At 34.8% G+C, this 27,362-nt stretch overlaps 1 protein-coding gene across 6 annotated transcripts in view; it reads left to right on the plus strand.

Annotated features, from left to right (window-relative positions):
• Positions 1 to 27,362, plus strand: part of LOC102808640 (cholesterol transporter ABCA5-like) — a 52,885-nt gene that overhangs the window by 11,270 nt on the left and 14,253 nt on the right. The window contains exons 6-26 of one of the 6 annotated variants that reach the window (XM_085502099.1): positions 217 to 407; positions 7,676 to 7,832; positions 8,713 to 8,884; positions 9,928 to 9,992; positions 11,727 to 12,013; positions 13,264 to 13,383; positions 14,706 to 14,844; positions 15,250 to 15,340; positions 17,526 to 17,665; positions 17,900 to 18,073; positions 18,799 to 18,816; positions 19,345 to 19,401; positions 19,808 to 19,819; positions 20,257 to 20,274; positions 21,318 to 21,496; positions 22,009 to 22,198; positions 23,183 to 23,322; positions 24,279 to 24,536; positions 25,049 to 25,333; positions 26,135 to 26,272; positions 26,647 to 26,742. In XM_085502099.1, coding sequence (XP_085358225.1) covers positions 217 to 407; positions 7,676 to 7,832; positions 8,713 to 8,884; positions 9,928 to 9,992; positions 11,727 to 12,013; positions 13,264 to 13,383; positions 14,706 to 14,844; positions 15,250 to 15,340; positions 17,526 to 17,665; positions 17,900 to 18,073; positions 18,799 to 18,816; positions 19,345 to 19,401; positions 19,808 to 19,819; positions 20,257 to 20,274; positions 21,318 to 21,496; positions 22,009 to 22,198; positions 23,183 to 23,322; positions 24,279 to 24,536; positions 25,049 to 25,333; positions 26,135 to 26,272; positions 26,647 to 26,742 — 2,927 coding nt within the window. The remainder of the gene's footprint in view (positions 1 to 216; positions 408 to 7,675; positions 7,833 to 8,712; positions 8,885 to 9,927; positions 9,993 to 11,726; positions 12,014 to 13,263; positions 13,384 to 14,705; positions 14,845 to 15,249; positions 15,341 to 17,525; positions 17,666 to 17,899; positions 18,074 to 18,798; positions 18,817 to 19,344; positions 19,402 to 19,807; positions 19,820 to 20,256; positions 20,275 to 21,317; positions 21,497 to 22,008; positions 22,199 to 23,182; positions 23,323 to 24,278; positions 24,537 to 25,048; positions 25,334 to 26,134; positions 26,273 to 26,646; positions 26,743 to 27,362) is intronic. The other 5 variants (XM_085502100.1, XM_085502101.1, XM_085502103.1 and 2 more) reach the window with 5 other exon arrangements.

Below are 27,362 nucleotides of genomic sequence, written 5' to 3' on the forward strand. Positions count from 1 at the left end.
AGTATGGCCTATTGGTTATTGGATCCAGTATGGCTATTGGTCATTGAATCCAGTATGGCTTATTGGTTATTGGATCTAGTATGGCCTATTGGTCATTGGATCCAGTATGGCTTATTGGTTATTGGATCTAGTATGGCCTATTGGCCATAATATGATGCTGGTTTTTTTTCGTGCAAGGTAGCAAAAGTTGATAAAATTGTGTTTGTTTTCTTCCAGTTGTGACTGTATCATTCATGATGACACCATTCTTCAATAAAGCTTTAGTAGCTGGTGGAGTAGCCAGTATATCCTCTCTCTTTATGTCACTATTGTATTTACCCTTTGCTTTGACATCTGCTCTGCCTGTACAGTTACAAGTTGTATTGAGTTTTTTATCTCCTTTCACCATGGCTATGGCAATTGATAAGGTTAGTAACTTAAATTAAATTAATAATCAATTTCATTGTTCTTGTTGACAGTTATTAGAGAATTTGATAGTTTTCCTTCTTTAGCAATGTATTTAATTATTTGCTATTTATATCTAACCCTATGCTATATTGAACCAGCTTATTCTATGCAACTGTAGCAAATGTCAAAGCATGCATCTTCTAGTGCATCACATTCTATTACAGGAGTATCATATTACATCAAACAATTCAGATTGCAGCATGCTCATGCTATATTCAACATAAAAATTAATTCTCATAGACATTTGGAACAGGTGTGAACACATGGAACAATCTGGAACTTGTTCTGTTCTGTTTGTAGTGAAATTTGTATTGATTACATGTCAATTTCGCTATCAGAATTCGTGTTTGTAAAAACACTACAACACACCAGATTAAAAGTAAGACAATTTATTAAAAACTAGTCAGCCATAAAGAAATAAAAAAAAACATGCGTTAACATAACTACTAATGAAAAGATTACACAATGAAAATACACACTAAAAAAAAAAATTGGGCAAGGGGGTCACCCTTCAAAACTCCCACTGGTGAGCATTGGGCAAAGGTGTTCATAAATTGCCATGCCATACAAAGGAAAAGCCAGAAAGTGGGCGTTCGTCCTTGTAATGGGGGACAGGATGAAGTCCTTTGCCCAGCGAGGGAGCACGAAGAAAAAGGAGTGGGACATAGTGACCCCCATGAAAAGGTGGGAAGTGATGTTAAAAAAGATGATGTGTGGGTGACAACAAGTCAGGGGGAGGTGGGACCTCACGGCCTGAGAATGTTGGAAAGCATGAAAACATCCCAGGGGACATGGGAGATAAAATCTTGCTGCCTGAGGGCGTAATGTAATGACCTGGGAGTGCAGTGAAAATATCAGGGGGCAGGAATGGCCTGCACGGCCTGACGTGGTGTCCAGGGGACATAACGCATGCCCAGAGAGAGAGGTTGATCTCTGATCTGGGGGATACTTCATGTGCGACCTGGTGGGATAGGCAGGGGACATACAGCATACCTAGAGGGAGAGGCAAGTCTCGGGTCTCTGGCATGCTCTATGTGCGACCTGTGATGAAGTGATGAGATGAAAAGGACTTGCACATTAGCCATTGACATGAAGGCTTCACGCAGAAGCTGTTCTGGAGTGCGGATATACAATTTATAACAATCGCTTGACCACCTGCCAAGAGTCTGGATTAAGTGGTCAGGTAAATGAGATGAAGCAGCTGAAGTTGCTGCCCCAATGCGAAACGAATGACCTGCATAAAGATCAGAGTTCAAACCAAGTTTAGAAATTAGAGTACGTAAGGAGTCTGTGAAGAAATGTCTATGCATTGGAACTCTTTCAGGTAGTAGAAACAGTGGTTCATCATCTGTTGCATGCATCTGTTTGCGAACAACGAGAAAATGGTACAAACATGAGACTGGACATAGGAGATTGTTGGTTGGAAAAAGGCGAAGTTGGAAACCACGATGGAATTGGTCTGTTTTTGACGTTTTAATATTAAGAGATATGTAGTTTAAAAAACCAACAAGTTTAGTGACCTGGACATCGCCCACACAAAGATGAATTTGTGGGTTAAAAACAGATGTGGGGCATGCAAATTCACTACAACGTAGAAAACCGAAGAATGCCAAAAGGAAGGCAGAACGCAGAAGTAAGTCAATATATGGTCCGAAAACTCCAACTTGTAGAAGTGAGCACAGTTTCTTTAAAATTTCTGCTGTAATTGGCAAGCGCGGGCGAGTTGCAGAGCCTTGAATACGTAGGATTCCTTTAAGCACATGTTGCAGCCTTGGTCTGCTTTGTCTATCTCCAATAAAACAGGGTGTGTTCTGGCCTCCCAATACATAATGGTTTCGAATGGCTGAAAGATATACTTTTATAGTAGAGTGTTTTAAATGCAACTGTGATGCACAATGTACTGCAAAGTAAATTAAGATGTCCTCAGTAATTGTTGGATAAGTCGTAGCACTACCTTGGATGTTATACATTGCTGCAAAACGTAGCCATGCTCGAACTCCTGTTGAATAAGACTGACATGTCCGTGTACTCAGTGCTGCATGTTGAAATTGAAGGACTGCGCGAGTTAAGTAAACATCACCTCTGAGGGTATCCGGCAAGGATTTACTTGTGACAAGGGGGCTGCCTCTCTGAAACGCTGCATCTGAAATCGAGACAATGAATCGGCAATTATGTTACGCACACCTGGTATGTGAGTGGCTTGAAACATGAAGTTGTTAGCTGCTGCTACAATGACCAGACGGCGCATTAATTTCATTATTGCTGGCGATTTTGATCTTCCTTTGTTTATTATAAGCACGGTTGCCATGTTGTCACAATGGAAGAGTATGCGTTTACGAGCCCAATGTTTTCCCCACAATATACATGCTACCACAATGGGGTAAAGTTCTTGGAATGCGATTGAGAGGGATGGATCATTTTCCAGCAAAAGTTTATCAGTCCATCGGTCTTGGAACCAGTGGCCCTGAAAATAGCCGCCAAAACCAATACCACTGGCATCCGTGAAAAGCTCAAGCATTGACGTTGAAGTTGTGTTGGTGTCAAGAAACATGGAAATTCCATTCCAGTCTGAGAGAAGTATATTCCACATATGCAAGTCTTGTCTACTCTCGTTGGTAATTGTTACATGATGATGGAGTTTTTTAACACCTTTGGATAGGGTAATTAGTCGGGATGTTAATACTTAAAATGCAATCTACACATATATCATGTATATTTCTGATTAAAAACATGCATAGGCCTTAATTAAACCAAACCTGACATCAAGAAAATGAAATGTAAAGTAGAAATTATCTTCTGGTTTCTTACTCTTTGATGTTGAACTTTAGGTTGCGTTATATTACATGGCCTTTACCACAAAATTAACTTAATTTGATTTCACAAACTGATTCATTGACAAATCTTGAAATATCAAGTCACAGTCATTAGGTAGTTGCTTTTGTTATGATTTATTTATCAATGACATGTTGATGCTCATGAATCACTGGTAGGTTAATGCTTCAATAAATGACACAAGACACAAGGTTTTGGCAAAAGTGGAAGGGGGAGCGAATTGCAGACGCAGGCGTCGCAGCGAACAGCTCCATGATGCGACTCGCCTGTGAATTGCATCATGACGCCGAGCGCGTGGTACCTGGTTGCAACCTTCCACCAGCAGAGACTGTACAGGCGGGTGTCATGGCTGGCGTCCCCCTGGCGGGAGCCTGCAGATAGACTCACAACCCCAGGGGGATGGACAGCGTGGGTACCCGTGTAAAGTCTGCTTGGTCTGTGGTGGAAACCCCCTTTCCTGTTTATTGCTAAGGTTGTTCATGAGCAGATAAACATGAGTTACACTTGAGTGAGATCGGTAATGGTATAGAAATTGGTATATAGAGACCTTTGCATGAATGGGTGGGTGGGAGGTCTGCTGAGACGATGTGTATCGTACGGTGCGGCAAAATGAACTGATGCTTGAAGAGGATGCGAGCACGGATAAGCGAATGAACAGTCTGGTGTTAATTAATGTAAATCCGACTGAAGGACGAAATGTGAGCAAATATTGCATGAAGTACAATGTGGCATGGGAGGTGTCAAAATATGAAAGGGGGATGTCAGCTTGGTCAATGCATGTCATAATTGAGCATTAACACAGATTATAAATTATATTCATAATCATACTATTAATGCTTCAATAAATGACACAAGACACAAGGTTTTGGCAAAAGTGGAAGGGGGAGCGAATTGCAGACGCAGGCGTCGCAGCGAACAGCTCCATGATGCGACTCGCCTGTGAATTGCATCATGACGCCGAGCGCGTGGTACCTGGTTGCAACCTTCCACCAGCAGAGACTGTACAGGCGGGCGTCATGGCTGGCGTCCCCCTGGCGGGAGCCTGCAGATAGACTCACAACCCCAGGGGGATGGACAGCGTGGGTACCCGTGTAAAGTCTGCTTGGTCTGTGGTGGAAACCCCCAAATTTAAAGGCAGGATGATGTGTTACAAAGTCTATCGCGATAGGATAAAACAAAGCATGGTTAGACCGATGAAACATTAAACTAAATACACTGCAAATACATGTAACGAAAACGAAATGAAATCTCAAGACAAATGTCGAAATTACAGTTAAGGAAGAGCAAGTGACAAGTGACCCGGAACTGAGCGGATGATGCTGGGGGGTGTGTGAATGTACGTCTGGTAGGCGTCGCTGCGCCACCTGCCCAGTGCCTTGATCAACCAGTCCGGAAGATTTGCGTCGGCAGCTGTCGTGGCTGCACCACTGCGGAAACTGTGAGTAGTGTAACGGTTAACATCTGGTACAGATGCGCGAGTGAGAAGGTCTCGAATGTGGTTGCTAACAGCTTGCCGCGTGAGGAAATTACTGTTGGCGAACTGGAATGCGGGTAGGTGAGCGACGGAACTATGTAGTGCTTTGTACGCCTGGTATGCCTGCACGGCGCAGACCGATGACTGTGAGGGTGCGATGATGATGTTACATCCCCGGCGGAATGGGTCTGTCTTAGACGCCTTGAGCGCAATGACGAGGTCTGTGTTGCACGTGATGTCTGCCGTCAGTAAAGTGCGTTGTGGATCGAAGGTCATTGACGTGGGTGCGACAAATTCGCTGACTCTCAAGAAGCCGAAGAACGCCAGTGTAAAGGCAGACCACAACATAGCTTTGTCATGGTCGCAAATAGTGGGATGGTTTGCGACGGTGTTCTTAAGCATTCGCATTAGTGCAATGGTGATTGGGAGTTTTACACGATTTGGCACGCCGTGATGTCTTTTAATGCCTTGCATAGTGAAGTGAAGCAGGAGGTCGTCGCGTATTGATGAGGTGAAGCCAGCTTCGATGTGTGCACGGATGATAGCTGCGAGGTAAACTTTTAGCGTGCCATAGGTAAGTGACGATGTTGCGAGATGTGTCATAAACAGAATCGTTGAGCGTTGCGTTAGTGGATAAGGATTCATTCCATACATGCGACAGAAGAGAAGATAGCGAGTTTGTCCCGCATGATATGTCCGTCGTGTACCTGGTGCAATGCTCAGGTTGATGTAGTGGCAGGCTTGTTGTGTGAGGTTGACGGGACTACGTCGCACATCGGAGCCGTTAAGAGGGTGCACAGGTCCAGAGTTTTGGTTGGGACCCTGTCTGCCTGAGGTGCCAGTCGTTGAAACCGCAATATCTGTTGGCGAGAGAGAGAGTCAGCGATATCGTTATTAAACCCTGAGATATGTGAGATCATGACGTGAAAGTTATTAGATGCTGCAGTGAAGAACAGCAGTCGGACAAGTTGCATGATCCGTGGACATGATGAGGAGCCTTTTTTCCATATTTGGACAACTGATATGTTATCGCAGTGAAACCGTATTCGAAGACCATACCACAAGTGGCCCCAAATTAAGGAAGATAGTAGAATTGAGGAAGGCAGAATGCAGAAGTAAGTCAATATATGGTCCGAAAACTCCAACTTGTAGAAGTGAGCACAGTTTCTTTAAAATTTCTGCTGTAATTGGCAAGCGCGGGCGAGTTGCAGAGCCTTGAATACGTAGGATTCCTTTAAGCACATGTTGCAGCCTTGGTCTGCTTTGTCTATCTCCAATAAAACAGGGTGTGTTCTGGCCTCCCAATACATAATGGTTTCGAATGGCTGAAAGATATACTTTTATAGTAGAGTGTTTTAAATGCAACTGTGATGCACAATGTACTGCAAAGTAAATTAAGATGTCCTCAGTAATTGTTGGATAAGTCGTAGCACTACCTTGGATGTTATACATTGCTGCAAAACGTAGCCATGCTCGAACTCCTGTTGAATAAGACTGACATGTCCGTGTACTCAGTGCTGCATGTTGAAATTGAAGGACTGCGCGAGTTAAGTAAACATCACCTCTGAGGGTATCCGGCAAGGATTTACTTGTGACAAGGGGGCTGCCTCTCTGAAACGCTGCATCTGAAATCGAGACAATGAATCGGCAATTATGTTACGCACACCTGGTATGTGAGTGGCTTGAAACATGAAGTTGTTAGCTGCTGCTACAATGACCAGACGGCGCATTAATTTCATTATTGCTGGCGATTTTGATCTTCCTTTGTTTATTATAAGCACGGTTGCCATGTTGTCACAATGGAAGAGTATGCGTTTACGAGCCCAATGTTTTCCCCACAATATACATGCTACCACAATGGGGTAAAGTTCTTGGAATGCGATTGAGAGGGATGGATCATTTTCCAGCAAAAGTTTATCAGTCCATCGGTCTTGGAACCAGTGGCCCTGAAAATAGCCGCCAAAACCAATACCACTGGCATCCGTGAAAAGCTCAAGCATTGACGTTGAAGTTGTGTTGGTGTCAAGAAACATGGAAATTCCATTCCAGTCTGAGAGAAGTATATTCCACATATGCAAGTCTTGTCTACTCTCGTTGGTAATTGTTACATGATGATGGAGTTTTTTAACACCTTTGGATAGGGTAATTAGTCGGGATGTTAATACTTAAAATGCAATCTACACATATATCATGTATATTTCTGATTAAAAACATGCATAGGCCTTAATTAAACCAAACCTGACATCAAGAAAATGAAATGTAAAGTAGAAATTATCTTCTGGTTTCTTACTCTTTGATGTTGAACTTTAGGTTGCGTTATATTACATGGCCTTTACCACAAAATTAACTTAATTTGATTTCACAAACTGATTCATTGACAAATCTTGAAATATCAAGTCACAGTCATTAGGTAGTTGCTTTTGTTATGATTTATTTATCAATGACATGTTGATGCTCATGAATCACTGGTAGGTAAAAAATGAGCATCATCACGTTTGAGATGTTCATGTAGTTCTTGGGACACGAAATAAAAAATTTAATTCACTATTGACATGTATATTATTATAATCATTGGAAAAACATTTCCTCTGTGCATTTTAGTCAGGCATTTTATCGTTCATGCTAAAATGTTGATAGTGTTCAAAGGTCTTAAATAATTAAATGATGGTGGTTGTCGTACAATCTTTTTGAATGTGTATGTTGTACGAGATGTGTATGTTGTACGAGATGTGTATGTTGTACGAGATGTGTATGTTGTACGAGACCATACCAAACATGTTGCCTCATGTCAACCACCATCCACTAATGACATAATATACTGTTACATCATTCATAACTGACTCTGTTATTGAATTATTTTGAATGGGCTTGTCCGCCAGACTACTATTGGTACACTTATATAAAATGCTGTTTGTTTCCTAGGTTACTAAACTGGAGAGTGTTGATAATGGTGTCCAGTTTGATAATATTTGGAGTGCCCGAGAAGGAGAGCTATCATTTGCATATGCATTGATAATATTATCAGTGGATATAGTATTGTATCTAGTACTTGCTGTTTATTTTGACAATGTCATACCAGGTCAGTCTTATTATTAGTTCTTTGACAATGTCAATCCAGCAAGGATTCGACTGCATCTCAAATACAAAAATGAGGTTGTGATAAGATAGATAGTAGTATTATATGCAATAATTAGCTTTAAACTAGCATAGACAATATGGCGGATTTGATGACTTGCTCGGACACAAATCATGTGACATTGAAACATGCAAATTGTATATTCTGGAAATTAAGGTTAATTGAAGGGGAACTGATTAATTTTAGTGATTTTCATTTTTTTTTCATTTTTTCATCTTCAATTTCATGTGTCACAGAAACATTTGAATAATCTTTACAAGTGTATTCGTATATTAGAAACATATCAGACAGCTATGATGAAATGCACTTCTTATGTATATTAGAAACATATCAGACGGCTATGATGAAATGCACTTCTTATGTATATTAGAAACATATCAGACGGCTATGATGAAATGCACTTCTTATGTATCTTAGAAACATATCAGACGGCTATGATGAAATGCACTTCTTATGTATATTAGAAACATATCAGACGGCTATGATGAAATGCACTTCTTATGTATATTAGAAACATATCAGACGGCTATGATGAAATGCACTTCTTATGTATATTAGAAACATATCAGACGGCTATGATGAAATGCATTTCTTATGTATATTAGAAACATATCAGACGGCTATGATGAAATGCACTTCTTATGTATATTAGAAACATATCAGACGGCTATGATGAAATGCACTTCTTATTAACAACACCTACATTTGTGTTGCATATAGTTTTACACTTCAATATGTGTTTCAGTATCTGATTGTAATATTTCTACCTGTATGATTTGAATATATATCGAGAATTTAATTAGTTTGTTTCTTTGTGTATCAGGAGAGTATGGGCAAAGAAAACCAATCTTCTTTTGTTTTATGCCATCATACTGGAAAAGAAGAGAAACTCGAGTTGACACTGAATGTACCAGCTTCTTGACAGCTTCTGTCAATAGTATCCATGCAGAAATTGAGCCTGTTTCTGCCGGCTTACAATCCAAAGTAGGAATAAGGTAATAAACAAATTCTGATTTCAACAGGTTTGTTGAATGATGTGCACATGTATCATGCAAAAACATGTTATGAAGCCATGCGATATTTTCGATATCACCAATATCAGCAATTTCATTGGTTCTTGCTTGCAATTTGAGTTTATGACATCATTAACTGTCAATTTCCTAGGAGACCAAAACATGGCTCGTTTTGCACTTTAATGCAGAATTTGTGGACATTGCAATTTTTAATTCTTCCAACATCATCCTCGCTAAGCACAGGATTTGTTTCTTTAACTGTACACTTTGCCGATCTGCCATGAAATGTTCGATACCACTGATAGAATTACCGCAAAAGTGTGCAGAAGGTTACCAATGTGTTGCTATAACCATAAATATATTGACCACTCAATAAATGAATTATTACAGGTACAGGCAATAAATGTACAACTGTTAATTTAAGTATTCTACTATGTAAATGAGATTGGCAGGCTTAATAAGATTAAAGCTCACACACAAATAACCAAAGTGATGTTACTTTCTAATGAGGAAATAATTGCGAATTGAATACATGTGATTAATAGAATATCAAAACTTCATGACCCATGATATCAGATTTAAAAGGCTCAGAACAGTTGAAAATTATTACAGTTTAGTGAATCTGATATCATGAGTCACTTGTTGGAAATTCCCTATTCATTAAATTGTATTATGTGATTAATTTAAAATTGTGTTTATCTTGCACAAAATGCAGTATTGTGCACCATTATAATCTTTGACAAATCTTTAGAAACATGCAGAGAAAAAAATTAATTGACCTGCACATGCACTATCTTTTTGAGCAACATCTTTTATAGAATAGAATATAATAGATAATGCTTTATTACATCCTTAATGAAATCTGACATTTCAGTTTTGGTAATTGCTGTATTAAAGCTTTTTATAAACTACACATACAATATAATAATAAATTTCAAATAAACAACAACTAAATCACACTGAAAATATAGCACAACAATACATTAATTACATTGATGTCCAATAAATTGTTTTCTTACCTTTAGAATTTCAAATTTAGTGAAAGTTTTCAAAAGTGGTGACAAGGGAAAAGACGTACATGCTATTGATGGTAATTATATTATTTTTTTTATGTGTGTCTGTCAGAGAAATAGGGCCATGATAAAAACATGCAAAACTTGACAATGACAGCTCATAAAAACAGCTAGTACACAACTTGCAATAAACAGATTTAATCCAATATGTCAATAAACGTATCACGATTCTGTACTTTTTATGTTAATAATTGTTTAGGAGATTAAGGTCATTCTCAAATAATTCGACCTATTTAATTGGGTGAATATTTTATCAATATATTGTTTTAAAAGTGCTACTTGATTATAGATTTGCATCTCGCATTTTAGGTGTTTTTACCCAACATACTTCATGGTTTTAAAGAAAACTGTGTGACAAAATGCCAAAAATAGGCAAAAAGTTTGCAACAATGTAAAATTATATAAGATTCTTCTAATAATTCATGACAATCAGTATTACCTATAAAACATACTATTTATTCACTACATGTCATGTATCTGATCAATGAAGATATATTCGTGACAAAGTGGTAAGCTGTCTTCCATAAAATTAACGCTAACGTGGACATAATGGCACTAATTGAAGATTTTTTGTTCATATGTAACAGCTTGAGTCACTATGCAAATTACATTGATTGTCTTTTGTCTCTCACTCAGCCTGGCTATGTAAAACGTGCATAATGTATATTAGAATGTTTGTACCCACCAATGGATTTTTGAAAATTAACTACAATTAAACACCAAATACAATATACTACTGTAAATTCTATCATTATGCATCTGTCACCCCAACACCATAAGTTACAGCGTGCCGTAATTTTGCGGTATTTTACGGGGTATTTTCATCCTACCATATTAGGAAATGTGAATTTCAAAATATGGAATGATAACGCGCGTAAGCGTCCTCTAATAATAAAAACAAACATGCCTGCCACAAGGGTTTGACCTGACTCCACACAAAGAAGTTCGCTGATTCTTTTCTAAACTTTTTAGATTTCGGCATTCTCATGATGTATCCTTGGAAGGAAAAGATGTATAATAATAAGTTTATTACAAGAATATTTCAAAGTATGCACTCGGACAGTACAAACCCCATCACATCAACCTCCATGTGCGTCAGTCAATACTCTCGCTAAACTGTCCTTGTGCATTCTTTAAGGTATCGTAATAGCCACATATTATTTTAACATGGAAATTCATTCATTGAGTTTAGAAAAAAATAAAATACTCCAATCTGATAACTGCATAAATAATTAATTTAACCATACATTTAGTCAAACTTTTGACAGAATAATGAAAATGGCCAATCATGCACCCTCACAACCAAAAGTTAGTGACAATTTTGAAGGAAAACAATCTTTTGAAGAAATTAGTGCGTACTATCAACCTATCATAATTTTTGAACTTAGATTAGATAAGATAATTCTTTATTACAACCATATTGAAAGAAATTCAATTTAGGTGAATACAAATGTAATAAAGGTATAACAAACTATTCTAAAAAACTAAAACTATACTTATCATAAAGATACAGTAAAGAAATATTACTGGTACTTGAAGATAAAAATTAAAATATTACATTTCCATGAAAAATTAGTTTGGTAACAATTCCGTGTACATTTCCCCGTTAGTAACAATTACATAATGTACATTTTAGAAACTATAACAAATGAGAATGGCTATGTTCAACGAAATGGTTAGATGCTTTTTGACTTGCAGATGCATTTTTAGTGATTGAAGCTAATAGTATTTGAACGTGTTGTTCTCAATAGGTATATCACTTGATATCTATGAAGGGGAGATCACATGTCTATTAGGACACAATGGAGCTGGTAAAACTACACTGATCAATGCATTGAATGGCATGGTACCACCAACATCTGGAGGTGCATCTATCTATGGACTTGATGTCACAAATGCTAATGACATGACCCACATAAGGTCAATAACTGGTATTTGTCCACAACAAAATGTTATATTAGATGCACTCACTGCCAGTGAACATTTGAGAGTTTTTGCTGGTCTCAAAGGTATTCCACCAGAGAAAATAGAACAAGAGGTTGGTAGTAAACACGTACATATTTATATTATGCCTTTCTGTTATTAATGTCAAAGCTAGAATGATTCTCACTTTTATCAAATTTCAATATATGCATACTAATTATTCATTTTCTGCAGATTTCAATCAAACTTGGCACATACTTGGTGCTCTTTGATACTCTGAAAACCTGATTAGTTTTTGTCATGCATACTAATTAAATTTATGTATGTTAATTACTTCATTGTCTTAATAATTTTTGACACTCCCAGAAATTAATATGTAATTTATAGTCAAAATCCGTGTATACTAATTACATACAATTAATATTAATTTCCCTGCAAATTTGAAAGAATATAACTCCTTAGTCTTCTGATGACGATAACTTAAAGGTGTTATTGAAAATAATGTTATTCAAGTTCATGCACATATTGCTAACATCTAACAAGTTTGTGCATGACCTGTGACATTGAGGTCATGTAAACCTTCTGGAAGTTCATGCAAGTGTATACTGTAATACCATTTATTTTCACTGACATTTAATTTCACTTTTTTGATGTTTTGAGCATATTTTTACTGTGTTTTTATTTATTTTTTGTGCCAGGCGACAATTCTGGACATTGAGTGTCACTGTTGTCTCTCCTGACTTTTTTTGTATGTGCAAATTGCAATTACTAGTGCTGACACATAGGGCATTTTGCCACAGAAGTCATATTTATGTTTGGGACTACATGACAGGGCTATGTGGCCATCTCTCTGTCAAATGGCAATTTTAATGCGCTATCCTGGCGTCAACCAGGCTCGTTAGAACACAAGCACCTGCGGACCTTAACCAAGGTTCCCCCAAATTCGCATTTGTTAGTGAATGAATCTTGGCCAGTGAAATACGCTTTCCCATTGAGTCTGTGGCACACTCACCCAGGGTAGGGGTCGACCCTTTGATGTTCAGCCTAAGGTAGGATTTGAACTGAGTCTGATTCACTGTGTTTTAAAAGTTCATGCGTTTTATTGTTATTCTACATGTTCACATAGATTTAATTTAGCAGATTTTACTTATCAGTGAAAATATCGAAATTAAAACCAGTGAATAATTAAAATGCATTTACAGTTACTGTAATATATTCAATAAAGCGGTAGTGACAAATATGTTGGCATTATGAATGGTTCAATTGATCACATGTATGTATGCATGTCTGTTGTATGGAATGAAGCAGTAGAATGCAATATGATATTAGATTTATGATTTAAATAGTGTATAATATTCTTCTTAGGTGGAAAAGATTCTTAAGGATTGTGACTTAAGCAAATGTAGTGATAAACATGCTAAGAGCTTGAGTGGTGGTCAGAAGAGAAAACTATGTGTTGGAATGGCATTGATTGGTGATCCCAAGGTAAGTACATGTTTCAGAGGCATGCATGTAGACCAAGTTGTATGCCTTGAATTTCCATTCTATTCCAAGTACATGGTGTACTACATGTGCAGCAGGATATGATATAACCCTGTCATATCAATTCTTGGCTGTATGCCATGAGGGTTTGACAATTTGACAACCCATTATTTTGCAGATTTTCATAATTCTTTGGCTTGTCAAAAAATCACAGAATTTGTTGTTTTTAGTTATTTTGTCCACTTAAGATTTTTTTTCTTGGACCAATCATTCAGTTCATATTTAGGCTTTAATTAATGAAATCAGAAACCGTTGAACTGATGGTACAAATAAGTGTATCTCATTAATATGCATAACTAATATTTGGAACACTTGCCGATAGCGATCGGCAGTGCTATAGTAAAAACTTAGAACAAAACATATGACTATAACACACTATTTTGGATAGCCATGTGCAACCAATGCTGTAATGAAGGCATTGTACAAGACCATATTCATTTGTTATATCTAGATTCTCAATGGACAAAGTTGTAATAGTTACACTATGTTTTTGTTGGTATAATGTGGATCACATATTGTAGACCTATATTTATAGTCAATAGGCTTTTTGTGTAAAATACTAATTTTAAATATTCCATAATTTTGCTTCATGTACCTCAAATACCTAGAATACTTCTAAGCTTTTTTTTGGCCATGAAGCATCATCACATTGTGTTTTGATGGAAATGCTTTTTCTGAAAACAAATGAAGCAGCATGTATGTCATCTAATGGTTTTTTTAATCACCGAATTTTACTAAATCCTACCAGTTCAACCTTTAAATAATATTTTGTATTTTAAAACTTCTTTCAAAATTAATTTAATGAATAAGAGAGAACAACCCGAAATGATAATGAACAACATTTTGCGTTGTGAGAATATTCCTGATTGGTAATAAGATCGTATTTTCGTCATGCGCTATAATAGTGTTTTTGCATCCAATGTCAACAATGAAAAGTGTTCAAATGTGAAGTCGATAATCTTGAGTATGTCAATGTTGGTGAAGTAGTTTACCCCATATAAGGGAAAATTTAAATGAGTGCGAATACATTTTGGAAGAAGTTCAGACATCGCTTTTTGCAAAACAGTAAATATTTTTGGTATGCATTCTAGATATATAATAAATAGAGAAGGTGTCTAGAGGCCAGAGTATTTTATTTTTATGGAATTTAAGTGCACTGAAATTATTATGCTAACTTGTTTTCAACATCTCAGAGTATAAGACTGAGCTTTTTTCATTTTTAATATAAACCAAATATGTCATTGTTCATTAGTTTCTTTTTTTAGATTTTATTTTTAGATGAACCATCCAGTGGAATGGATCCTTATTCAAGACGTCATTTATGGAGTTTATTAAAAAATAACAGAGAAGGCAGAGTGATTGTTCTTACAACACATTTTATGGATGAAGCTGATATTCTGGCTGGTAAAAAAAAAATTATCATTATTATTTTTGAGGCATTATAAATATTTGTGTGAAAAGGTGGTTTTGCTTTCAGTTTTATTCTTCATATGGCAAAAAATAAACGTCTGTCCGTGCAAGATGATTTTAGTTATTGATACCAATATATTTGTATATTAATGATCTTCATTTGCATATTGAATACTTTTCTTCAGCATTTCACTTGTAACAGAACAATGAGTAACTATTGAAACTGAAGTTGATATAACCAAATAATATTCACATATATATATACATAAAGCCACTCCACCTCTGACATGAAATATGAATTGTTATTGTGGTGTAAACATAATATATATAAACCATTGATAAATATCTATTTGTTTAATTTATCTATTCTGTTTATCTATTATTATTCTATCTATTCAGATCGTAAGGCCATCATCTCAAAAGGAAAACTTAGATGCTATGGTACATCATTATTCTTGAAAAGTAAATTTGGTATCGGATATCATCTTGGGTAAGATAAGCTAATAGACACAATTAATCTTGTTATTTATGTGACCCCCTAGGTGAGAGGATAATGTATTGAACTAGATTGACCTTAGTGAGTATGACTCCCTATAGACCAGAAAAAAATATAGTTCCTCTTGGACATGATCTTGTAATTTCATCTCTGTAAATCCATTTATGCATACCTGTATGCATGGGCTAATACCATTCAAACTTCACACACACATCATTTCATTCACTAAGCACATTTAGTGGTTTCATGATACAATTCAATTAAAGGAAACATCAAGCCAAACAACATTATGACCCCCCCCCAAGAAAAAGCTCTACAATTGTAGGAGAATGCAATATACAGTTTTTATATCACTTTTCATTCTCTAGATATTCAACTTTTCATCAGTATTATGTAGTCAGCCATCTTGATTCTCAAGCAAAGGATTATGGGTAAACTATGACATCATAGAATCTGTTGTCAGAAATTGAGAAAATTATTTCATCTATAACATGAGAAATACTGATGCGAATTAGTTCAATTTTTTGTTGTGCATATTACTCATGTATATGATTATAGTAATGGAAAGTAAAATGTTATAAATACAAATAAAGTGACAATATTGCCAAAAACGTAAAAAAAAAAAAAAATGTTATTTTGGTTGTGAAATATAGAATGACACTTTATTGTTCCCTTTTAGTGGTCAACAGGTAATATATCACCTATATAACATACTCACATATGTAAATTGTATAGAAAATAAGGAAATTTAAGCATTTGGTAGAAAAACATAAAAATAAATATTTTCAGTTCTGTTTCCATGACAACTATTTTTGGCACCATTACATATATGCTACCATATATACTTTCAGTCAATTTGAAGTTCAACTTTTGAAGTTATAGATGAAATGATTTCTCAATTTCTGACAAAAGATTCTACGATGTCATATTTTACCCATAATCCTTTGCTGAAGATTCAAGATGACAGACTACGTAAATTGATAAAAAGTTGAATATCTATAGAATGAAAAGTGATATAAAAAAACTGTTAACTGCATGTTCTTACATTTGCCAAGTTCTTTTATCTGGGAGTATTATGTTGTTAGCCTTGACTTTCCCTTTAAGATGGTCAAACTAAAAATTCATCAAATTCAAGCATTTTTGCTTCAGGTCGTGCATGAACATGTAGTTCTATGACCATATCTTTGACATGACTTGACAAATCACATTCAAACTTTACATGTGTATCAAACATGTCACACATATGCACTTAGATTCATGTTACATGTATGGCGACCATTTTAATGTTAAAAATGCATCAAAATCAAGCATTTCTAGTATTCCAAAACCAGATCTTAATTGCTTGTTAATTGACATATTTATTAAAAATTAGTGACTCACATTGAACTTGACGCATATCTTCAAAATGGCTGACTGGTGGCCATTTTGTTGTATGTAACAAATGCTGACATGCCTTGACTGATCTTATTCAACACAAAGAATAAACTGGCTCTAATTTGTATGATATATTTAGCTCATAAAAGTTCACTTTGAAAAAATACTAACACAACTAGTGTCATTGTCAGTCACTTATTGAGTATTACTTACTAGTTGAGATGAAAAAAAGCAGACGTACTATAGGTTGACCCTATATATATTGAGAATGAATCACTAGATCAGATAAAATGTGCTAGATTGACCTTATTGTACATGACTTCCTAGTTGAGATGAAAATATGCAGTATTAGATTGACCATATTGAGTATGACTCCCTAGGTGAGATGAAAATATATAGTGCTAGATTTACCATATTGAGTATGACTTCCAAGGTGAGAAGAAAATATGTAGTGCTGGATTAACTTATTCAGTATGACTCCCTAGGTGAAATAAAAACATGCAGTGCTAGGTTAACCATTTTGAGTATGAACCCCCCTCTCTTCTCCAGGTGAGGTGAAGTTTTGTGGGGCAAGTTTGACCTTGTTAAGTATGACTCCCTAGGTGATATGAAAACATGTAGTGCACTGTCCATTTTGAGTATGACTCCTTAGGCGAGGTTGAAAACATGCAGTACTAGAATGACTTTGTTTAATAATTACCGGTAGTGTTACCATCTAGATTAGATGAAAATATGTAGGGGATTGAACCTTCAATTAAGTACATTAAATTGAGTACCCCTCAACCTCCTGCTTGAATCATTACAGAATGTACATTGGAGAAGACTGTGATCCTGAGAAAGTGACAGCTTATGTACAGTCATACATACCTAATGCTGAGCTTGGTAGATTATATGGAATGGAGCTTACTTATACGTTACCATTGCATGATGTGGGTCTATTTGCTAGTAAGTAACTGCATCCAAATCTACCGAACTATAAAGTAATGAATACTTCCAAAACAGATACGTAATTGTGAATGCATACATGTTACAACAAAAATTGATTAGTAAAATTTTAATTGTATATTATTTGAAGTTATTGTTTGTATCAGTTAATGCATTTACTTTAGGTTTTGATTACAATTAGCTCTCAAAATCAATATTTCAATAACTTGACTGTGTTTATGTCTCATTTTTTAGAATTGTTCACTGCCTTGGATACAGTGAATGAAGAAACAGGTTTGTCTGTTTCTCATTCCATGGGTATTAATAGTTATGGTATTGCTATGACAACACTGGAAGAAGTCTTCCTGAAGCTTGGTGATGAAGCAGAAAGTGATGAATCCATGCAGGCTGCTGCTGCCCCTCTTGCTGGTAAATAATTATTATTAATATGTCATGTATGAATGTGGATGTCATTGCGAGACATGTGTATGTCGTCGATGAGATATGTGTATGTCATCGATGAGACATGTGGATGTCATTGATGAGACATGTGTATGTCGTCGATGAGACATGTGGATGTCATCGATGAGACATGTAGATGTCATTGCGAGACATGTGTATGTCATCGATGAGACATGTGTATGTCATCGATGAGACATGTGGATGTCATCGATGAGACATGTGGATGTCATTGATGAGACATGTGGATGTCATTGATGAGACATGTGGATGTCATCGATGAGACATGTGGATATGTCATCAGTGGGACATGTGGATGTCATCGATGAGACATGTGGATATGCATCAGTGGGACATGTGGATGTCATTGATGAGACATGTGGATATGCATCAGTGGGACATGTGGATATGTCATCAGTGGGACATGTGTATCTCATTGATGAGACATGTGGATGTCATCGATGAGACATGTGGATATGCATCAGTGGGACATGTGGATATGTCATCAGTGGGACATGTGTATGTCATCAATGAAACATGTGAGTGCTATTAATGGGACACATGATGTCTTTATTGTCCCATGATGCAATTTGGTGAGCATGGTGCACATTGTATTTATGATATAAGCCTATTATATTGACATTTATTAAATGCAATAAATATTTTTTTCAATGCTTTAACAATCCTGACAACAGAAGCCGAGAATGAACCAGGTATATGTCATTACACACTATTTCAATTAGTCAAACACATGTGTCTCTAAGAACATAAGTTAATTAGGATTCATACTTTTCTTCAGAAAGAATAGTTATAATGGTATTTTCTTTACTAGAAGTGTAAGTTCTTAAAAGTTTAACAAATCTCTAGGTGAATTTGGTGTGCTCTTAAAATCAAAACTACTTTTTGTTTTTATTTTCTCTGTACTAAGAGTGTGTTTCTAATAGATCTTGTATTTACTTTTAGTAATTGATGACCTAAACACTTTTAATTATTTCCTTCTTGTTTGAGAACATTTTTTGAATGCTTATATGTAGACCAAAATTATATTTCCAATACTTAACAGGTACCATGCAAATGATTCAGATATGTTAACGAGGTTGCCAATAAAATTATAAAAAACGATAAAACTTCAATGAAATAAATAAATTTGTTTTGGAATTTAATTGAGATTCCTCGTTGTGAAGCAATGTTCAAAAGAACATACAGATATTAATAAATGTTGTGCACTGTATATTCTATAGATTATGGTAGTTTAACACAAAAAGCGAATGAAGATGGTAGCTATGACAACAAAGCAGGTATGTTTTAACTTGTTAATGTTAAAATTATAATATGCATGTCGTGTGGTCCATCATTTATATATTGTATATTCTATATTTGCTGGGAGTGCTTTTAATTTCAGTCACTGGTTTATATCTACTCATATGGCTATATCCTAATTACATTCAATCAGTTCTCATCACTGGATAAGTGCTCAATACAACTTCAGCAATATGCCTTCCCATCAACCTTCACAATGTAGCATCCAATACTACAGTACTTTATTGTCTTCTGGTATTGGCACTGACTCCTCCTATTAACCTCATAATAATATCATTCTGTATTTATGTAAATACCGGTACATGATCTTTATATCTGATCTAAATCAACACTTGTAACGCTTAACTTGTAATTTCTTCTTTCATTCTTCCAACCAACATATAGAAAGACCTTCAGGTAAATTAAACAATACTTCTACAGAAAAGATCGTAATTTCCTTGTCTGTAATTTTAATGGTGGATCAGTGTTTATAATTGTTTTTGCTAATTGTTGTCAGTATCTATCTTTTTTTTCTTATGAGTTCAATTAAGACTACATGTAGATATTACTAGCCAGCCAGGTGAAGTTTATAACTACTGTAAAACATGTGTTTTTAGCTAGCATGTTATTTTAGCTAATTTAGCTAATTCAAGATGTAGCTAATTTAACAGAAAGTATATTCACACAGGGAGATAGTCAAGACTTTAGCTTAATTAAGATTCTGTTAATTCATGCCAAGAGTCAAATCCGCTAAAATTGCATGCAGCTATTTCAACATGTTCTACAGTATGTTGAATTTAATTTTAATTGATTCTATTTCTGTGCTGTACTTTCTTCTGACTGGCTTCATGCAGCTGATGAAATACCAAAAGGTATATTCCACCTTTTTCACTATAGCTAGTAATTTATATCATATAGCCTTATATTTGATTAGTTCAAAAAATATGCCATACATGTATATGACCTGTGAAGTAATAGTTGAATGAGTGAATTAATGAGCTTGTGTTGTCATTGTGTTCTTATATGAGTTCAAATTGTCTGTTTTTTAATATTATCTATAATGAAAATGAAGTGGTGAGTTGATTCAAGTAAGTTGATTCAAGTAATATTTGCCCAATCTTTCTCAAACTTGGATATTTTGTTAATTAATGGACAATGTCACTACAGTTCAATTTGTGTTGATGTGGTATGATTATTTAAATAGAAGTATATTTTAATTAAAATGTAATAATGTAGTTTACAAAATGAAACTAACACTACCATTTTTGCTTTATGTGTAGCATATGTAAATTACAGAGGTGTTTTTAAAATTAGTAATATTTTAAAGATTCAGTATACATTGCAATTCTTACATTATGTATATGCACTTCTATTTAAGATGTGCTTCTAATAGAACAAGTATACATGTAGTACAATGAATCAGGGCATAGATTTTTTTTAGCTTACGGTAGTTTGATAGTCAAATTAAGTTAAAACACATAATTATGGAAAGATAAGAAGCTTTCTTAATGTTTTATATTTTTGACAGATCAGTATTATTTGTTCAGTAAGTTTCCCATAATTTGAGGCAGATATACAATTTGTATGAAAAAATGATACATAGTAATATATAGGACATTTTTTTCACCCCCGGTATATCAAAAAACAACCCTGTGTCTTGCTGCTTTTGCTTTGCTCATAATATTTTGCTTTTGCTTTGCTCATAATATTTTGCTTTGCTCATAATATTTTGCTTTTATTGCATATTTACATGTAGTAGTGTAATCATAAGTATTGTAGTTGCATGTGCCTGTACAATCATGTTACTTTTTGTTCATTATCTTTAATATTCAGCATATAAATATCCCACTTTATTTACAAGAAAATGCAGCAGTCACATTCATTTACCATTTTCATCTTACAAAATATTTTTCAGTCTCTCGAGATTTGTCTATTTCTATGACAGTCAATGGCCAAGACAGTATTGATGCCGTAGATTTCAAACCAGCTCCACTACAGGCAAGTCAAGTCACAACAAGAACCTTGAAAGCAGGAAGACACCAATTCACAGCTCTCATGCATGTCAGAATCAAACTAACAATAAGAAATGCCCGAGTAAGTAAGATACTTGTACATCCAGGTACACATGTAATGACGACTAAATATTTAAAATATTCTCACTTGCATATGAAATTTGTTTCTATATTTGTTTCTATATTGATTGATTCAATGGATACTTTCTAAAATGGCAATTTTCAGCATATTTATTAGCATTCACCAAAAAAAGAACTTAAAACTGAATCAAAGTGGAAGAAAAATGTCTCATACATACTATTGAATAAATTCTAATTAAATTATAATCTGATTAGGATATTAAATATTGTCACTATTAATATTAAATATTGTATATGCTAAAATATGGACTATGCATTAATTATTAATTTACTTGTCATTGGCAAGATGGAAAACATTTATCAAAATTCTGAGTCCTGTTTTGAATATAGTGTGAGTGATTTGGTAGCAGGTGACTGGGACAAGTGTAGTTTCCTGTACAGAAAAAAATAGTTTGTTCATTTATTTGAACATTATAATGCCGAATAATAACATTTCTTGATGTTTATTTTCAGACTTATATTCTTCGAATTCTATTTCCTATTCTGTTCATGATTGGAGGTATTGCATTGGTACAATTCATCAACATAACCACTGATGACAGAACAGATCCCGCCCCACTGGTCGTTCAACCAAGTCTATATCTACGTGCTCCACAAGAAGGTCCCAGTCACAAGACAGAACTTCTCTACAACAATGACACAGGTACAAAACAAAACACCAAGCAGAGTATACACAGGATACCATAATATCTCCATTGATTGTTGTTTATTTATTCAAGTGTCATGTTTGATCTATTTACCGCACAATAAAATTAATAAATAAATGCAAATTTACATTTTAAGCCAAACAGATCGACGTACTGTGTTGGGTGTCTAGGTCTTCTTGACTTCTCCTTTAAAAGTACCTGCTCAGTTGCTTTGATACTTTGTATGGGTTGACCTATGTCACATTTGTTCATTTTGTGGCAATATTTTGCAATTCTCTATTTTTAGCAAATATTTTAATTTTGTCATTTTTGGTTAAAAATGCTATTTTCGAATTCTTGATGAAAACCACCTGCTAAATTGTTCTGATACTTGGTAATATCCTTGAGTAGACCTCTGTCAGATTTATTCATTTTGTGGTGAAATCTTCAATATTGTAAGTGAATATTACTTTGATACTTTGTATGTTTTGTAATAAACACCAATTTTGGCACCAGTTATCTAATTTGCATGTTGGATCAGATGGTTAGTTGAACAGCAGGTCACGAAAATACACTAGTTTAATGTCCTTAGTCTAGCCCTAGTAATTAGCATTTCCACATAACATTGGTTTGCTTGTTGATTTATTGAATACAATTTAAAAACAATATATGTTTCTGTTGTTTTTTTGTGTCAGTGGATACAATTAGTATATTGCATAAAGCGAGCCATCATTATACATATTATTACATAGTTGTCCGGGAAAACGACAAATTGACAAAACATTGGGGAGGGGGGGGCTTATAAATGGATAAAAGTTAAAACTTCTCCGGAGCGATCATAATAATCAGATAAATGACTTATTGTAAAATGCTGTAAATTTGTTTATTTTTTTTGGGGGGGGGGGGGGCTTATAATCGAGCAGGGGTTTATACTCTGACTCTACGGTACATTACAAACATATGAAAGCTTCATTTCAGTAAAATTGTGTTTTATTTTCTAGGAAATGATCTCACATCTTTGTCATCACAGTTTGATAGATTGAATATTGAACATCGGTTAGATAATCTTACAGATCTATTGTTCCAGACTGAAAAGCACAATTTAGCAGCAAACATTCACCAATGGGATGAGATTAATCAGGTAAAACATGCATGTACCAATCTGCACATATTTACCATAAAATTTTATTGCTTTTCATTGATTTATTCTACTGTAAATTACTTTCATTTTGTGTGATACTGATTTTGAATAACCAGACGCAAAACATCAGTGAGCAAAGAAAGCATTAAAAATTACCTGTGGATTTTTTATTCAAGGCTAACTGACGTTTGAGATTATATAATTACTAAATGTTTCGGATATAACACGGTTATCATGAGAATAAAGCAAACTATGCTTGAAGGCAGTACAATAGTGTTATTTGATGATGAGTGGAGCTCAATGCAATCCTGTACCTCCTGCGTTCATACTTTGCAGTATTCTTATTTTAACCTTATTATAACTCCATCTTTTTTTGTTTGTTAGTCCCTGGTCAGACAAAGTTTGAAAAAAGGATTTATAATTTGGGCTCTGTCCTCCAATTTGTCCATCTGGTTATACAATGTTATATGTCTGTATGTTGAGAAGTAAACTTTAACTGACCAGTGATTTGCATATTATCCAATATTATTGCATCTATTATTTATGTAGCAATACATTTCCATATCTAATTCAATTTGTGATCAGATAAAAAAAAAAAAATTCCATCTTGCTTTTTGGTCAAATTATTTATCATGTTAGTCATGAATAACATTTCCCACTTATTGCAATTGTTACTATGTCATTAACAATTAGTTGAGATAACATCCCATAATCGAAATAAAACTTATGTTGTGCTATGTGAACAAGACATGATACTTATGCACAATGCTTCTGCATCTGATAAAATGAAATAGATGTCATTTACAGGGAACAGTTTCAATGCTTGTGACTATAAGTTCAGCTCACATACCCCACAAAAGAAGTCAGATTATAAAAATACAACTATCATGCATACAGCAATTACATCATATCTATCTGCACTATGGTTTAACAATAATAATATCTTTGGTTGGCAGGACGTAATTTCCAAATACACTGCAATGTACAACGACTCAGCGGTGCATTCCATACCAACCATCCTTAACACAATGACCAATGTATTGTATGGTATTGTAAGTAGTAACGATGATGTCTTCATCACAACCTATAAGCCATTTCCAGAAGATGATAAGGCCCTTGGGTTTAATATGGGAATGTTCTTTGCATTGTTTTTTGGATTTGCATTGATTACTATACCAAATGGTTTTGCTGTTGATATTGTCAAAGACAGACAGGTGAGAAATCTATTTTATTCTAGGTGAATAACTTATAGTTTGGGGTTGATGTGATCATTGTAAGTACATCTTCAAATTTCAGTAAATACCTATCATCCAGTAAAAATATCCCAATGATCTCAAGTAAACTATCTCATTCAGGGTTTTTTCTAGAAAAAAGAGGGAGCACTGCAATTCAGCGGCGCCACCAAGTGGGGGAGATTGGGGCCAAAATTACTATCAGACAGGTCACAGTTGAAGACTGTGGCCACATATGATCCCTGGTTAATCAGAATTTATTGGTTGCCAGAGAATCTGCTCCCCAGGGCCCCCTGTTCCCTTGTTTAAAAAAATCCCTGTCATTATATCATACAATGTGATTCATTCATTGTTTCAAATTTATAAAACATGCATTTATTGCAATCAAATTGCATATTAATAGCTATCTCATTGTTTATTTATCAGATTCATACTGTGCACTTACCTCATTCAGCTCATATATTTATTGCATTTATATCTAATTTATTTGACAGTTTAAAACCAAATCACAACTGAGAGTATCTGGTGTCAGGATGCAAAAATACTGGTTGGTTTATCTGATGGTGGGATTAGTACAGTACAGCATTCCTGCAATTACTGGTGTCATTTTAGTAGTTATATTTCGAGTGGATAATTTCCTGATTCCTGGAGCCATGTTGTGTATGATTATATTACTCATCCTGTATCTTCCAATCGCCACCATTTTCCAGTTTTGTACATCCTTCATGTTTGACAAGTATGACACCGCTCAGTCTGCTCTACCATGGTTATCTTACTTTGTACGTATCAATAATGTTTTGTTTGTTCCCATAAGGAATACTATGAAACAGGGTTTTGTGTATTTGTTTCTGTCTTTATATTCTTCCAGGATCATTTTTTGGAAATGCCTGTACCAACTTGAGTACAAGAAAAGTAATAATTGGATGCATATATGCAAGTTATTTTTTTGTTATTTTGTTGTCTATTAATTAGCCTCAGAAATATTCAAAATCAACTTCATCTTCAATTACCTTTCATGATGTGAATTTGAAGTATTTTCTCCAATTGTTTTGATATATAGAATAACTTTTTGTGTAGTTTGTGTTGATAATTTTTCAAAGCATAACTAAAACCGTCAGTGTGCAGATATATGCAGTATGCATATATTGAAAAGTATATAAGATTTCTATATAGAAAGAAGTGCATGATGGTTGGCCTTGTTTTACAATGTTCATATGTTTAAAAGAGCTACATTGTATTTACAGACCTGTTTTCTCATTATGAGGTCACCATGATGTCATACCTAAAACTTGGTATCTGTAATATCAAGGATTTAATATCCTGACTAATAAAATTTTCATTCATTCCAAACACAGTGTACTAGTGTACACATGTTGCATCTAGTGCATATTTTGTTTACCACTTTGTTTGTGGCAATCAATATATTTCAAAAGCCATTGATAGGAAAACTCAACAGTGCCAAGATGAAAATCAAATACATTTTCCTTTCTACATGATAGGCTTCCAATAAAACACCTTGCTTTTGCCAGCTCCAGTCTGAAGCATTTACCTTAGTTCTCATGTGTTACATGTCTTTACAGGTTCCTTTTGTATTTCTTGGACCAGTCATAGCACTTGATCTATTAGGAAATTACGAAATAGCTGCATTGATGTCTTGTATTTTTGTTCTATTATGTCCTGTTTATGCTATATTTGCTGGACTTTACTACATTGACAGGGTATGTATTGGTGTCATATTTGTTATTTCAATCACAGTCATTCCAGTTTTAATTGTTTGACAAAATCTGTTATTGTGAGATAATATGTATTTAATGCATTGTGTATATCTCATTAATATTTTTTATTACATCTTCAGATTGTCTTTTCATTGTAGGCTATATTACACTGCTGTAATTTTGTCATTTTTCTATTTTTTGACTCAGACAAATTTCACATAGCTTGTATGCAACGTGTTATCTTTTACTGAAATCTATTTCAGAATCTACAACAGCAATACCTACTCAATACTTATAAATGTAATGTCAAATAGATCTCATTTTTTCTATGAAATATGAATAATTGCACAGAATTCTTTTCATTTAATTTAACAAAGGTATATGAAGTGGCATTGGTATTTCATGGAGTTGATAATCTAGATGTTGGAGATTATTTTAAGTTTGATAGTTACATCACCCCTACTTTCTTGTGTGTAAGTATGTCACAGTGTAGACAATCTAACTCATGCATAGACCAATATTATTCAGTTCTGCATGATATAATATTTATTTATTCAATCAAAAATAGAGGACTGCATAATGACAGTTTTCAGTCCCCATTCAAACATGAAAATAAATAAAGTGAGTCAGATTGTCTTTCCATATTCAGCTGTATCTCAAACTTCACACATATATTAGACATTATATCAAACATAAATACATATGTTTGTTTCATGATTCGATTCAATTTCAGCTATCTTAAGGCCAAAAATGCATCTAAATAATACTTTCATCTCTCCGAAACCACATCTCAGTTGTGTGTATGTGAATGGATTTTGGTTCAAACTTGTTACATACATTGAACAAAGTTGGACCTTTATGCACATCATTTTATTTTTCGGATTGGGTTCAAAATGACTGACTGGTGGCCATTTTGTTTAAAGAAACTAGTTCCAATTCTTATCTCTGACATGCTTGAACCAATCAAGTTTAAAATTCAGACATACATCACATGCATTTATTTCATGATCAAATTCAAAATTGCATAATGGTTGCTATTTTAAAGTCTAAATTCATCAAAATCACACAACCAATTGTTCACCATAAACCACAT

The sequence above is a fragment of the Saccoglossus kowalevskii genome, chromosome 8, assembly GCF_978046115.1.
Source record: "Saccoglossus kowalevskii chromosome 8, keSacKowa6.1, whole genome shotgun sequence".
NCBI lineage: Eukaryota > Metazoa > Hemichordata > Enteropneusta > Harrimaniidae > Saccoglossus > Saccoglossus kowalevskii.